Source organism: Nesoenas mayeri (assembly GCF_963082525.1).
Source record: "Nesoenas mayeri genome assembly, chromosome: 11".
Lineage (NCBI taxonomy): Eukaryota > Metazoa > Chordata > Aves > Columbiformes > Columbidae > Nesoenas > Nesoenas mayeri.
The window spans coordinates 10,262,464-10,277,068 of NC_137563.1; the positions used below are offsets into that span (position 1 = coordinate 10,262,464).

A 14,605-nucleotide genomic window follows, 5' to 3' on the forward strand; every position below is an offset into this window, starting at 1 on the left:
TTCGCAGCCAGGGCTCTCGCCAGCCGCTGGGAGTGGGCAGATCAGTAGGATTTCTGCGAAGAACCAAGCGTGTGTACATGGATCATGCATCGGTCCCTGCTCACGAGGAGTGTTTGAGAGTATTAATATCACCGTTTGTCTGCTGCCTATCAGGACTCGATCATTCAGGGTACGATCCAATCTCTGTTTAACATACTGCTATAGAAACGCGCTGACAGTGATATTAAAGCTATCAAACTTCCAAGCGAATGCTTGACAGCACCTTGTAAACTCTCCCAAAGCTGAAAAAATAAACTTTTGTCCTAAACATTTGGCAAAAACTGGGCTGGCAGTTGGTGGAAGTCCTGGATGGATGCAGCCGTTGAACTTTACCCGGCCATAAGACACGTCTGACAGCAGAACTGCACAAACAGCTTCTTTTCACAGAGCTTGTTTGATTTCACCATCTCACAGAAAGTCTTGTCAGCTGGGAGAGGCAAGGAACAAGAGAAAATGAGAGCAGATTAACATTTAAAATAAACAAACATTGCACGTAACAGGCGGTGCAATTCGTTCCAGTGTTGGAGGACAGAATTGAAAACGAGTTGCTTTTTAAGGGCATCTTTCACATGGTTTTAATGAAGGAATAAAGCAGCTTTGCAGCAAGTGGGAGAACTAGCCCCAAGACTAAAACTAAAATGAAATACAAACACTTGGATGCGTTTGAGCAACAGGCAGATATCCAGCAGCTCTGCCAGGTAACCTGCCTGCCCACCACAGCCATGCCCCAGCAAGCCCAGGAGCTCCAGTGCTTTCAGCTTTAAATTGTGAAGGGAATATCTCAAACGCCTTAATTTTCACTACCGGGGAAGCACTACAGTGCCAGCTGTTCTATCACAGCTACTTACCATTGGTGCAGGTTTCATTTGTCACACAGGAGCCGCCGAGGAGGCTGAAACCTTCTTTACACTTGAGGCAGTTTCCACCGGAGCCCTCGCAGGCTGAGCAGTGGTCATCGCACCTGGGGACAGAGACCCTGCCACGGTCTGAACCGCCACTGCCAACCCGACCCCAGCCATCCAAAATGGGCTGTCAGCCAGAAAACATGTCTGCCAGCACTGTGACATGCAGACTGAATCGGAGGATGTGGAAAACAGCGAGTCTGAAGCTTCAAAAGTTACCAAAACATTGGGAAAAATGGGCTTCGTGGTGCCAGTGCGATGCCCAGTGACAGTGATATCCCAAAAATGTTTGCCTGCTGGGAAGGCTCAGTGGGACATGCACCTCTCTTCCAAGGAATCCCAGTTAGAAAAAGTGCTGCATGGGGAATATGTGCTGCTCCCACGTGTTTGCTCAGGGAAAAGAGCCCAGCAGCTGTGCCTCCTGCCTGGGGACAGCACCTGGCAGAAAACAGACCCCAAATCTTCGGGTAGGGATGCTGGTACCCAGATCCTCCCTGCTGGAGAGCCAGCAGCACTGGTGAGCGAAACCCGGGGCAGGCAGGGCCTGTGTTGTGTGTTCCCAAGTCAACTTTAATCCTTCCCTTTCATATTTTGCTTTAATGAGCCTGAATCCACTCCCACTCCCCACTTAAAGTGCAGAGTGGGAGCAAATTGCTGCCTCCCAGCATCTCCCAGCAGCCCCTGTGCTGGGCCAAGGAGCAGGAGAAGGCTCCTCCAACATGGCCGTGGGGCAAACAGAGCAGGTTTGATTGAAAGCTGGAATATTTGCCTAAACATTACCGTTCCTCCCACACCTCCTCCGCAGAGCCTGGGGCTGGGGCTGAGCCCTTTCCACCGTAGCCCTAAGACATCTTGGCTGGCTCTGGCTGGGGAGCATGCAGCTCTTAACTCTCTGAGGCAGGGGCATGTGGGGTCCAGCCTCACCGCTGCCCTGGCTCCCTCATTTCCCCAGTAAACAGCTCCAGCTGCGAGCTGCTTTCAGCATTATTATTTTCCTTTTTATCATCGCTGCCAGCACTCCCTGTCGGTCCCAGCTTTGCTCAGGTTCTGACGGCGATGGTACCGTCCCAGCTTTGCTTGGCTCACCATGGAGGTGGTACCATACCAGCTTTGCTCAGGTTGCAATGAGGATGGTACCATACCTCTTGCAGACTTTGTTGGGGAGCCCATGGCTGTTGGCAGGGTAGAAGCCCTCGCGACAGGCGGGGACGCAGCGCCAGTGGGGTGCTGGGGTCTCGGGGGTACAGGGTGCACAGTGCTCCTCTCCTGGACCTGTGGGGACACGGGGGAGGACAGATGGTAGACATGAGGAAGAAATGTTTTATACTGAGGAGGGTGAGAGCCTGGCCAAGGTCACTCAGAGAGGTGTTGGATGCCCCATCCCTGGAGACATCCCAGGCCAGGCTGGACGGGACTCTGAGCAACCTAAGCTGGCAAAGATGTGGAGTTGGACAATATGAGCTTTGAAGGCCCTTTCTAAGCTGAATTATTCTGTGATTCTATGATGTGGGCAATTTCAGAAACAGGAGCCACGTTGCACCAGTATGACCACAGCCCCACGTGAGATGAGGGCACCAGCTCGGCTCTGTCCCACTTGTGCCCAGGACTGAACAAGTTGCTTGTTATCCCACCAGAGTTCTGTGCAGCTGCTTGGCTCCCATCCCCAAAAAACTAGCTCCCATCCCAAAAAACTCAACCCCCATCCCAGAGCTGAGCTGAGCTAAGAGCTGGTGACAGGGGCTTATCAGGGGACAGCACATCAAAATCCCCTCCCAGGCATCAGCCACCGCTCCTAGGCATGCACTCATTTGGCTTTCCTGTGCAGAGTAGTGCATGGAAAAAGAAATGCTAAATTGGGTTGTGGAGGAGCTGGAGGAGGGAAGGGCTCAGGAGAGGAACTGGGAAAGCAGAGAGTCCTGCTCTGACACCAGCACGATGCTGCTGGACGGCAAATCGTGGTGATGGAGGTGGTATTATTAGAGGCCTTCCACACGCTGGGCTTGAGAAATGGTTACATAGGAAAAGGAGACAAGAAAAGGCTTGAAAAATAATTGTGGTGAAGTACATTTACACTGACTGGAATAAGAATTAGAAGGGAAGTAATTTTCTTAAGGGATTAAGAGCCCGTTCTCTTCCACGCTTGCCAACGAGATCAATAAATATTTTGGATTTAGTCTTAGGAAATTGCCCATGTATGATAGATGAGATTCACGCCACTGAACATGAATTGTCTGGAGATCGTATTATCATCAGATCTATGATGATTTCGAGGGCAGACGCAAACATTAACCATGGAAAATAATTGGACTTTCCAGAAGCAAAAAAAGACAGCATTTAAAGGGACCGTCGAGTGATTTTGGGCAGCAGGGGGAAGCTGACAGTGGCCAGCTCAGTGCCACGGGGCAGCTGGGATAATGTTCCTCAGTTGCCTGACGTTTTTATATGCTGTAAAGCCATCTTCCATCACTCCGAGAGTCTTTTACAAGCCTCCCCCGCAACCTTATTAAACTAAAGCACCTGGCTTCGGAGGAATCAGGGAAATAAAGAATGGCTCTAATAAAAATGTAAAAACTACCCTAAAAAAACCCAACCTTTTCAAGATGAATATACTCCCAGCACCTCACGGGATGTGCTGAAGTGCTGAGATTGCATCCCCTCTGGCACTGTGGTACCGTGGGCATCGGCTCATGATGCAGGAAGGTTTTGGGGTTTTGCGTGGGGATTTGGGGGGTGAAGGACGTACCTGTGCTGGCGGGGCAGGTCTCGCACCGCCGCGGCTCCCGGCTGAGGAACATGCTGGGCTGGCACTCGGGGACGCAGCTCTCTCCTGCCAGGCTGCCGGGAAAGCAGAAAGGATGTTTGTACCCGAAGCTACAGGCTCTGGGGACTCAACAACCAAAATGATTCTATGATGACACAGCCCATCCCCATCTCCACATGCCCCAGTGCCCCACAGCAGCCTCAGCCCACAGCGCCCGAGCATCGGAAAGCCAGCCAGCGCTTCAGGAGAAATTAAAGTCCCGCCTGGACCAAAGAGACAGCTGCAGGTTACTTAATTAAGTATCCAGGAGGAAATTATTTTTTCCTGTGGGCAGCCAGCCTATCCCTCCCAAAGACCTTTTGCACCGTGAGGCTCCCTGGAATAAAAGGAAATTGGTTAAGAGCCGCAGCTGGGCCAGTGCTGCTTTGCCATGGCAGGGATGATTTGAAGTCCCAGCTTAAAAGGATATTGGACAATAAAAAGCAAGCGCCATGCGGATTATGTCTGACAAGCGCCTCCACTTTTGCTTTTCTGAGGGAGTAGATAATCTTTCTGGCAGTGGCAATTTCCTTGTCTGGGAGAGCCCCGCTGCTACACCGTGGGTTTGGCCCATTTACAGCCCCTGAGTGAAGTGCTCCAGGATCTTACTGCCATGGGAGCTTGGGGATGGAAAACAGCTCTGACAGAGCTGTCTGGGATATGGGAGGAAAGATGCACTTGCCAATGTGAGGCATAAACATTTTCATTGCTTTTTTCCCCCATTTGAGATTCTGTGATGCCGGGAGGTGCACTGGTCACAGGTCACCAAATTTGGATGGGCACTTCTGATCCTGCAGCACAGCACCTACCCACCACCCTGGCAAGCACTGGAGAAAAGGAAATTAAATTTAAATTGTGCTCTCCAGCTAAGAAAGGGACACGAGGGACCACCTTTAAATTCCCAGCTCCGCACCACAGCTGTAGTACCAGGGAAGCAGGATCTTGGGTCTTTAATTCACTCTCTTATTTCCCATCAGTTTTCCCAAATTTAAACCACAGGTACCGATGCTGTGGGCATAAGCCCCTCCCGTGCTGGGATTTTACCTGAATCCATCTTTGCATGCAGTACATTTGTCTGCTTCGCCGACACACTTTTTACAGCTTTGATGACATTTCAGACAGCGCTTCTGACCTTTCGAAAAAACAAAATGAGGCAGAGAGAATAAAATCTGGACAGTGATTTGCAAGCAGCAGTCAGAGCCTCAAAGCCCCGCTGCACCCCAGTGCCAGCTCCCTGAGGAGAGACACGTCCCCACAGCAGGTCCCTGCTATTGCAGATGACCTTATCTGTCATTGCTTGCTAAGAAGAAATTAGCTTTGCAAGCAGTTAGGATCATTAATTACAGTCTTTTAATTAAGAGCTGAGTTGAACACCTCTGCTTTGCACCACCCTCTGCACACAAAAAGGTTTTTCTCTTGCCCTCGCTGTGCAAAGCGGGTCTGGGGCAGGAGAGTGGATTTTAAAGCCAGTATTCAAAAATCAAAGTGTTTTCTCCCCCTCTAACACTTAAAATAGAAGCAACCCCTGCATATCCCCATGCCACAGCTTGCAAGTGATAAAAATCCTTACGTTCCTCGGCGTAAAACCCGGGCGGACACAGCACCACACAGGTGCTCATCTCCTGGTGATGGTAGAGGCTCCTCTTGCATGCCGTGCACTGGGTTGGTCCCCTCCCCACACAGCGCTCACAGCCCTTGTAGCACCGGCGGCACCTCCGGGCACCTTTGTCACCAAAAAACCCCACAGGACACGAACTCACACACATCCTGAGAAAGGAACCGAGAGCCTTGATGATGATTTGGGCTCATTTGCTTCTTACTTGTAAGATTTTGGGTGTCTTGAATGTAGTGGCTCTGTAATAAAGAGCTGGGGACTCTCTTGGCCAGCGACCCTTTCTATGGGTAACCTTTCCCTGTGCCAGCCCAAGAGATGGAGAAGTGGAAACCCCAGTTCCAGAAGTGATTTGGGGCACCAAGCTGTCCCTCGGGCATGGGTGATCCCAGTGAAGCCAATGCTTTTTCCACCAGGACTGCATGGCCCAGGTCCTCCAGGGTTCTCCAGCTCATTGTCACATGTTCCATCGTACCCTAGTCCATGGCAGGGATCATAGCATCACAGAACAGTTTGGGTTGAAGGGACCTTCCCAGCTCCCCCAGTGCCACCCCTGCCATGAGCAGGGACATCTTCACCAGCTCAGGTTGCTCAGAGCCCCGTCCAGCCTGGCCTGGGATGTCTCCAGGGATGGGGCATCCACCACCTCTCTGGGCAACCTGGGCCAGGCTCTCACCACCCTCAGTGTAAAAAATTTCTTCCCCCTTGTCCTATGGCAACAGGTCCTCCTAAAAATTCTGTCTCATCTTTTTTATATCCCCATGCCTTGTCCTCCCACCATTTTCTCATACTTTTCTTTCTCTGTGCAAACTTCCATAACCCACGCCATGGTGTGAGCCCTGGGGAAAGATGCTGCCACCACCCAGGGACCCCATGGGGACACCCCAGCACCCCTCACCTGCCGGTTTTCACGCTGCCCAGGCTGTAGTGGATGCAGTTCAAGCACTGGTCGGCATTGGGGCCATCACAGCCCTGGTCACCACACTCGGGGTGACACGGACCTGGGGAGGAAGAGAGCGGCTCAGCATCCCTGAGCCCCCACTGCCAGGATGTTCTGAGGACATTAATCCTGGACAGACAGACATGGAGAAGGGACCCTCTGCCTATCTTATCCTATATCTACTACCTTATTGATCTTATATATCTCACTCTGTCTATGCTATGGTGCTGCCTGGCTCTGGGTGCTCACCCATCCTCCCTAGCATGAATCCGACCCGGATAACACCCTGGTGCAGAAGCAGCTTGGAAAGAGGGGCTGGACACTCCTCGGGGACCAGCAGGGACGCCCGCCCGTGCCCACGCCAGTGAGAAGGTGGGCAGAGGAGCTTTTTTTACTCCCCAGACAGCTGCACCACCAATTTGTGGTGGGAGCACTGGGACGGGGCATTTCGCTACCTTCTAATTTCACCATCCCGCTGCCCTGTGCAGGCCACAGGCACCGCTCCTCCCAGCCCGCCTTGGCCCCAGGCAGGATCTGGCCTCATGGCTCCCCCAGTTTATCCAGGTTTGCATTTTCCTGGGTATTTCTGGGGGTGGATGACACAGTAGCTTGGCCAGCACTTACCTGCATACTCCTCCTCCTCCTCTGCCACCTCCACCTGGCTCTGCAGGAAGGCGGCTCTCGAGGGCTCCATCTCTGATGCCGGCACCTCCAGCATCCTCCCACGGGTCTGGGGGCTGCCCAGGGCAGTGTAGGGGTGCTCAGCTGTCCCGTAGAAGAGGAGGCTCCATTCCTTCAGCTTCCCTGGGGGGTAAGCACAACGTCACCATCCCGGTCTCCATCCTGCTCCTCCCCAGACAACCCCATGGCACTTTGGGGGAAGCAGGAAGGTACATCGGACCATCAGGGCTTCTCCACATCACACAAGCAAACAACAAACATCCCAAAATCTTCACCAGCTCCTTTGAGCTCCCAGCCTGTGCGAATGCAGCTGTTTATGGCACCTACAAGGGATTTTTTTATATTATAACTCATCTAACGAACTGCAGCATTACCATACCCTTCATGATCAACGTGCAGAGAGAACTAGCAACTTTAAAAGCTCCATAATGGAGGATTATTTCTGTCTGATAACAGCCGTCTGGCACATGCTGGATTATTTCTTGCTGCTGTTGCTCCAGCTGCCCCTGTACCCGACACATCAGAGGCCTGAGCTCAGCATCCCCCAAAACTCCGCAGGGCCACTGCAGCCTGTGTGGCACCTGGTCCCAAGGTTGGGGACCCCCCCCCACAGCCTTACACCCACACCAGGGTCCTCCCCTACGCATGCTTTGGGGAAGGGATCCAAAATACCCTGTTGTTTCTTTTCAGTGCTGTTTTTTCTTTCAGTTCCCCATCAAGGCACATCACTTCTTGCCCACGGCACGCTTGGCTTTGAACACTAATCCCTGTGTTTCCAGGAAGGGCTTAAAATTTCCAACACTGATCAGGTGGCATCAGGTGGGCAAGAGCTCCACCAAAATAATAAAATATGCTTTAAATCTAAAATGTCCTGCCTGAGGAAAACCTGGTCTGCATGGGGCTGATGCTGGGGATGCAGCGCTACCAGTGACAGAACACCCACAGTATTTAATTGGTATTAAATTAACAAATTTAATTGGTTTAATTTAATGGTCTTAATTTAACATTTAAGACCTGTTTCTGCCGCGGGCTGGGAGCGCCGTCCCTCTTTTTCCTTCTGCTTTGCCCTCTCTGCTTCCAACCCGGTGCAGACCCTTTGAGGGGGGTGAATTAATGCGCTCGTTTTCATTTTGTTTTGCACAGCCGGGTAAAGCTGAGTCCTGACACCCGCAAGGGGCTCAGAAACACCCACCGCAAACTGTAAATACCAGGGGAAAAGCAGCTCCGTGGGCGCTTTGCAGCCGCTCGCCGAGTTCAAAAAGATTTCAGGTGAAGGCAACAAACAGAAACGCTTTCTGCACAACGAACCCCCGCCAGAAAGTCGCGTGGGGGGAGGTTTTTAATATACTCCTGGCTTCCTATCAATGAGCGTGTGGATTTTAACACCCCCGCAACGCTCGCCAGCCCCAGGCATGGTGATGCTTCATGTCCCGCTGCCACCAGCCTGCGAGGCGGCTGCTCCATCCCAGTGGAGCCAGATCCCGACAGCTTTGCCGGGAAAGGGTCAGGGACAAGGCGGCCAAGCCAGGGAAGGGGGGACATGGCAGGGTTGGGGACACGCAGGGGGCCAGGCTGAGCCCAGCCACCCCCTGCCAGCACAGTGGCAGCCCAGAGAGGATGTCTGTCCGTCCGTCTGTCTGCAGCCTGAGGGCCATCATCCCATCCCCTTGCACCATTGCACAACCAGCCCACACGCCAGATGTCCCAGCAGTGAAGCAAAACAAACAAACAACAATTACAGCTCTTGGGTTTCCTCGTTTCGACTCATTACGGTTTAATTTTGGAAACCTGGCCCTCAGTTGCAATGGGTTTGCTGGTGGGACAAAACCTGCTCCCAGCTCAGCCAGACCTGCAGCCTCCTGCACTCGGGGCTTGGGTTTTATTCCCGTTTTTGAAAAATCTGGACTGAATTTTTGCTGAAGACTATAAAACTTGCAGCAAAAGTTACGGCCAGGTGAAATATCCTGCAAAGAGTTTTGGGGGTGAGGGGAACGTGGGTGCTGGGGGACCCTTACCTTGCACGGTGGGGTTGCGCACTTGAGATGGTGTGTCGTGGATCTCCAGGGTCCACTCCCCTGCCGCCCGCTCCCCCCAGCAGTGGACGGTCATGAACTCCCAGCCCTTGAACCCCTCATTGGAGTGGTCAAACACCCTGCAATGGCAATGCCATGCATTGAGAAGTGTGACTTCGAATGTCTTAGTTAATTGGAAAAAATAGATAGGTAATTAAGGATTTTAGGGATCATAGAATCACAGAACAGTTTGGGTTGGAGGGACCTTCCCAGCTCCCCCAGTGCCACCCCTGCCATGAGCAGGGACATCTTCACCAGCTCAGGTTGCTCAGAGCCCCGTCCAGCCTGGCCTGGGATGTCTCCAGGGATGGGGCATCCAACACCTCTCTGGGCACCCTGGGCCAGGCTCTCACCACACTCAGGGGCAACAATTTCTTCCTCATGTCTGGTCCAAATCTCCCCTCCTTTAGTTTAAAACCATCACCCCCTGTCCTATTGCAACAGGCCCTGCTGAAAAGTCTGTCCCCATCTTTCATATCAGCCCCTTTCAGGTACTGAAAGGACACAATAATGTCTCCCCAGAGCTTCTCTTCTCCAGGCTGAACACCCCAACTCTCTCAGCCTGTCCTCTCAGCAGAGCTATTCCAGTTCTCAGATCCTTGCATGCAACTGCCTTGCACAGATCCCTCCTGCAGCTGACACAAGAGCATGCCCCCCGCCTTCCCAAAAAATCCAAGCAAACCTGCAGCAACCCCTGCAACACATGCTGGCTCTGGCTGCTCTTACCTCCTGCCAAGGAGCTGTGACCTGGTCCCTGCTGGAGAGATGAGGCTGATCTGGAGGTCGCCCCGGCGTGGGTGTGAGATGCTGAGCCGCACCACAACATGCTCCAGGTACAGGACGTGCTGGTCGCGGTGCTCAGAGCAGGCGCTGCTGAGGGTACTGGCACGGAGGACGTGGTCTGCACGGATGTACCTGCCGGGGACAGGCAGAGCATCACATTAGGGATGGCAGCGTTACTCAGTTGCCAGCATCATGGACACCCGGCTATACTTGAACCCAGTCTCCTGCTGCTTCACGGCAAAAATTATCTCATCTTCCATTACAACATGGTGTCCCAGTGCAGGAATTTGCTGAATTGCTCGATGGTAACAAGATGGGTTTGAGCTGCCTCTAAGATCTGTGCCTTATGGGCTGCAAGGGCGCTGCTTTATTACAATTATCGGTGCAGTGCTCCTCTTGGGGTTGTAATTAGTGTCTATATCAGATAAATAGTTTCGTGAACACACTTGGCTCCAAATTCATTCCTGATTTGCATATACAAGTCACTCCAAAGGAACAGTTTTTCTGATGAACGACTCAACTTGCTGTGCAGCCAGGCAGTAGTGAACCCAGAGAGTCCATTCGGTCAAGTCCCAGCAGGGGCAGGCCAAGGATGAGATCTGAACCTAAGCTGGTTTGAACCTGAAGTCAAATTCAGAGAGACCTCAGGCACTGGAAATTTGGGAACCCTTTCAACAAAGCACCGAATTTTGGTGTCTTCCATCACAATGAGGTATTTGGTGGAAGAGGGAGGAGAGCCAAACACTTCACCAGTCATGTAGGACCCATCAGATGAGTTGGTTTTGGCCTCCTTAAGCCATTTCTGAAATGGCAAATATCATTATCAGCCCTTAAAACTTCCTTGCTGATCATCTACCTGGGAAGTGCAAAAATAAATCACTTGCCATCAAAGCTGGTCCCAGAGAGCCCCATGGGACCTGCTCCTCACCGAGCTGTAGGCACAGACCCTGGGCGGCCACTTAGTCAATAAAGAGACCTTGGATGGACAGTGCAAGTCACTGTGACCGTAAAATCCATGAGGATGAAGGTGAACCTTCACAAGAGCCAGCTCCCCAAAAGCTCCTTCCAAGTGGCCATGTGCCCCAAGAGAGACCCCCACCCCATGACACTCACTTGGGCACCCTGTCCAGGCTTCCCACGCAGACATGCTGGGGAGGAACAGTCTTCCACTTCTTGGCTTCCACCACAATAGCATCTGCATCCACCAGACCAAAGCCATATAGATGGCTAACTGGAAAGAGAGAAGACTCAGAAACCCACTGCCTTCCAAACAGGGATCAGCAGCTCCTCCTCAGCTATTGGTGGAACATTCTCCAACCATCAGAGAAGGTGTGAAGTTGACCCCATTGGGATACAAAGTGTTCCAACATGTGGAGCTCATCAGCCTGTGAGCTACACCCCAAATCCATGTTGGCACCAGAGAAAACCCATTGCTGGGAGCAGCCTGCTGAAGGGAGCAGTCAACACTGCAGCTCAGGACAGGCTCCACCAAGCAAGGCTTCCAAACCTCCAACAAGCAAGGCTTCCAAGCCTTTACCAAGCAAGGTTTCCAAGCATCTCACCCCATGAATTATTGCCCTCTCCTCCTTCTGCTCAACAGCCTCATGGTAGGAGCCCCCGAGCCAGCTGATTGCTGCCATCCAGGGCAAATGCCCCCAAGAACAAAGCTCTGGAGAGCTTTATTTTCCCTTCTGTGGTCATTTTCATGACTCCACCACCACAGCCCCTCACCTTTGTGTCCTGCGCCATTGGTCTTCCAGTCAGCCGCTCGCAGGTGCACCGGCCGTGAGGTTTTGACCAGCAGATGCTGGACATCCCTCCAGGTGAGCAGGGGGCTGCAACGACACAAGGCTCATGGGATGGCTCTACTGCCTCCAGTCTTCCTAGTAGCAGCAGGGACCCCCATTGGGTTAAAAACCCCAAAAAAAGCCTCTTTCCTGCTCCAAAAGAGCATGAATTGATGATTTAAATGCTAATGCCCTGCCTGGAGGTTGGCCATCACTTGGGCTATGCTTTTGAGGCCCCCACAAGACCCCAGCCCAAGGATATTGCCAGAGAATTTTCCATGTTTTTCTTACAGTGAGCTCTTCAGCATCCCGAGCTGGGATTTATATTGCTCTCAAGCAACACTGAAGAAATTCATTTCATTCCTTCTCATCATAATGGAGTGCCTGAGCACCAAGCTCCGGTACTTAATGTTGCATTTTATGCCTCAGCTAAACAATTCAAAAAATTACATCTAACCCTCTTAATATATTTCTAATGAAAACGGCATCTTCGGGAACGTGTTCCCTCAGCCTGGGTGCTGGGATTAAACTGGAGGAAAGGGACTGGAGCCAACACACCACAATTACCAGTCCCAGAAGTGAGCACAAAGCTGCCACGCTGTTTATTTGCAACCTTATTTTAATTTCTACCCCATAAAAGTAATAATAATAGTGAGAAACTGAGGAGAAGATGCTCCATGGAGCAACATGGAGATGCCCAAGGGGTGGGCCTGGTTCCCCATGGGGGCTGCTCCCTATGATGGAATGAGATGAGACTGGGATGGGGACAAGAGGCAAAGAGTAGCTCCTTGGAACCAGGGAGCATGTCGTGGCTGGTCACGACGTGGGTTTTTGACATTATGCAAAATTTCCACCAGAAATGAAACACTTGCTGAAAAACATCACTTCTACAGACATTTTCTAATTTTTTGATGTTTTCTGACTTTTTTTCCTCAGGACGCATTTCTAAAACTCCCGGTGGAGCTGGCTGTCAGCAGTTTCAATGCACCAAACGAAAAGCCCAACTTATCTCACCAACCTCAACTTTCAGCAGATGGCAAAAAGTGAAGAAGTAGCTCAATAAAACACCTGCAGGAAGATTAGATGCAAAACAACAACACTGCATCAAACCCTGCCAAAAGGCAGAGATTTAGAATAACTTTGCTCCGTTTTGAGTTGCTCCAGAGGAAAAAAAAAGGCCTTTCTTCTCTCTGATTTTGCTTCTCAGCTACTAAATTTGGAAACATGCCCCGCGAGCTGTTGGCAAGTTGACACTTACTTTGCCTCCAAAGCCAAAGCGATGATGCCCGCGACCATGGGGGCGGACACGGAGGTGCCAGTGTGGCCGTCGGTGCAGCGGTGCCGGAGATCTGTGGTGACCTGCACAGAGAGGAGCTGCTGGAGATGTTCCCAGAGTGGGTTGTACCCCATGGAACACCCCATATTTCCTTGGGATGCTGCCAGTGGGGAGCTGAGCCTGTGGGTACCCAAACCTGCCACGGCTCCCACACCATTGGGGTGCTCTGAGCCCCAAAAAAGGGGCTGCAGACACATTTGGTACATGAGAAAACATCCCTGCTTCTATTTTCCTTTGCTGAAAGGTGCAAAAAATGTTTGAAAAGGGGAAAAAAAGGCAATTTTGCTGCAGATCAGCTGGAGAAAAAGGTGCCAACGGAGCAGGGCAGGAGGGGGTGCGCACCCGTAGGTACACGTTGAACTGTGCTATATTAAGTGTTTTCCTTAAAAGATCTGTCTCTTGGTGTCAGGCAAAAATTACCATTTGCATGGGGAAAAAAAGGAAAAAAAAAAAAGAGGAAAAAAAGCAGCATTTCCAGCTTTTTCAGTTCAGGGCAGAGCATGATGCTTGGGTACCAAAAGCTTGGAAAGATGAAGTGGGCAAAGAGACGCTCGGTCAGTTACATTTTTAAAAGGCCTCTGTGTTTGGAGTTAATCTGGTGAGTTTTGGAGGGGGGAGATTGTGCCACCTGCTTTCTCCGGAGAGCTCTCTGGAAGCTGCTTTTTGCCCCGTGATGCTCCGGCAGTGCCGGGCTGGTGTTGGCCTCGGCCACGCTAACGCTCCTGAGCACCATGAAAATGGCACTTGGATTCTGTTTTCTGGCTGGAAACTAATATTTTAGAGGCCAAACAAACCACTCTTGAATAAAACAAAACAAAACAAAATCCACTTGCAAAAGCCCACATTTTTTGTCAAAAAATTAATTTGGGTGGAAAACTCCCTCCCAGGTCAGGTAAGGTGGGTGCTGCCAAACGCTTCCATCCTCCCTTTTTTAAGTCTGTCTCAGGCTAAAAACCCTCAAAATTCCCTTTATCTTAAAGTAGGGCACAGTGAGCAGGCACTTTGAGGGACCAGTAAATATTTACATGGGTATTTTTTGCAAACCTCCAGCCCTTTCACCCATTTAGCAGGGAAAACGTCGCATCCCTGAGCTCTTCCCAGTGCAATTTTAGCCTCACCATTAAAAAAAACCAAACAAGCTAAAAGCACCACAGAGCTAAAGGGGAAGCCTGGCTCTTATAACCAAGCCACCATCCAGCCCAACCATTCAGATAACATTCAGGGGATGCTGCCACACTCAAAATTGGGGTAAAACTCACTATTTTCCGCTCGTAAAAAGCCCCACTGCTGTAGGTGGTGGCGAGCGTGGAGGCACATTCCTCCAGGTACCAGGGCTTGTAGCCGTTCTCAGTGGTGCTGCTGATGGAGATGGTGTAGATGCTGTTGGTGTAGCCGTCACAGGAGCAATAGTCGCCTTCTCTGCCGCCGTTCCCTGATGCCCAGACGAAAATGGAGCCCAAACCCCTGCGGCCCTGTGGGGAGAGAGGGGACGGGGGAGTGAGAGGAGGCAATTGATGGGGGTGAACAGCCGGCTTGGCACAGGGAGCAGTGGGAGCCCTCCCCAGCAATGGGTTGTCATTGGTAAGCTGGATCCTTTGGGTTTGGCGAGGGTGGAAGGATGGGTCCCATCCTGCCCAGCACTCAGCCCTCTGG

At 51.6% G+C, this 14,605-nt stretch overlaps 1 protein-coding gene across 1 annotated transcript in view; it reads right to left on the bottom strand.

Moving 5' to 3' along the window:
* Window positions 1–368: 368 nt before the first annotated feature.
* PCSK6 (proprotein convertase subtilisin/kexin type 6) overlaps window positions 369–14,605 on the bottom strand; it is a gene marked incomplete at both ends in the record, with an annotated part of 34,333 nt that continues 20,096 nt past the window's right edge. Inside the window, 14 exons of the mRNA XM_080351384.1 lie at window positions 369–466; window positions 888–1,000; window positions 2,084–2,213; window positions 3,685–3,776; window positions 4,786–4,873; window positions 5,312–5,508; window positions 6,252–6,354; window positions 6,918–7,097; window positions 8,990–9,126; window positions 9,773–9,961; window positions 10,943–11,060; window positions 11,561–11,664; window positions 12,875–12,975; window positions 14,212–14,424. Coding sequence (XP_080207510.1) covers window positions 369–466; window positions 888–1,000; window positions 2,084–2,213; window positions 3,685–3,776; window positions 4,786–4,873; window positions 5,312–5,508; window positions 6,252–6,354; window positions 6,918–7,097; window positions 8,990–9,126; window positions 9,773–9,961; window positions 10,943–11,060; window positions 11,561–11,664; window positions 12,875–12,975; window positions 14,212–14,424 — 1,863 coding nt within the window. The remainder of the gene's footprint in view (window positions 467–887; window positions 1,001–2,083; window positions 2,214–3,684; window positions 3,777–4,785; window positions 4,874–5,311; window positions 5,509–6,251; window positions 6,355–6,917; window positions 7,098–8,989; window positions 9,127–9,772; window positions 9,962–10,942; window positions 11,061–11,560; window positions 11,665–12,874; window positions 12,976–14,211; window positions 14,425–14,605) is intronic.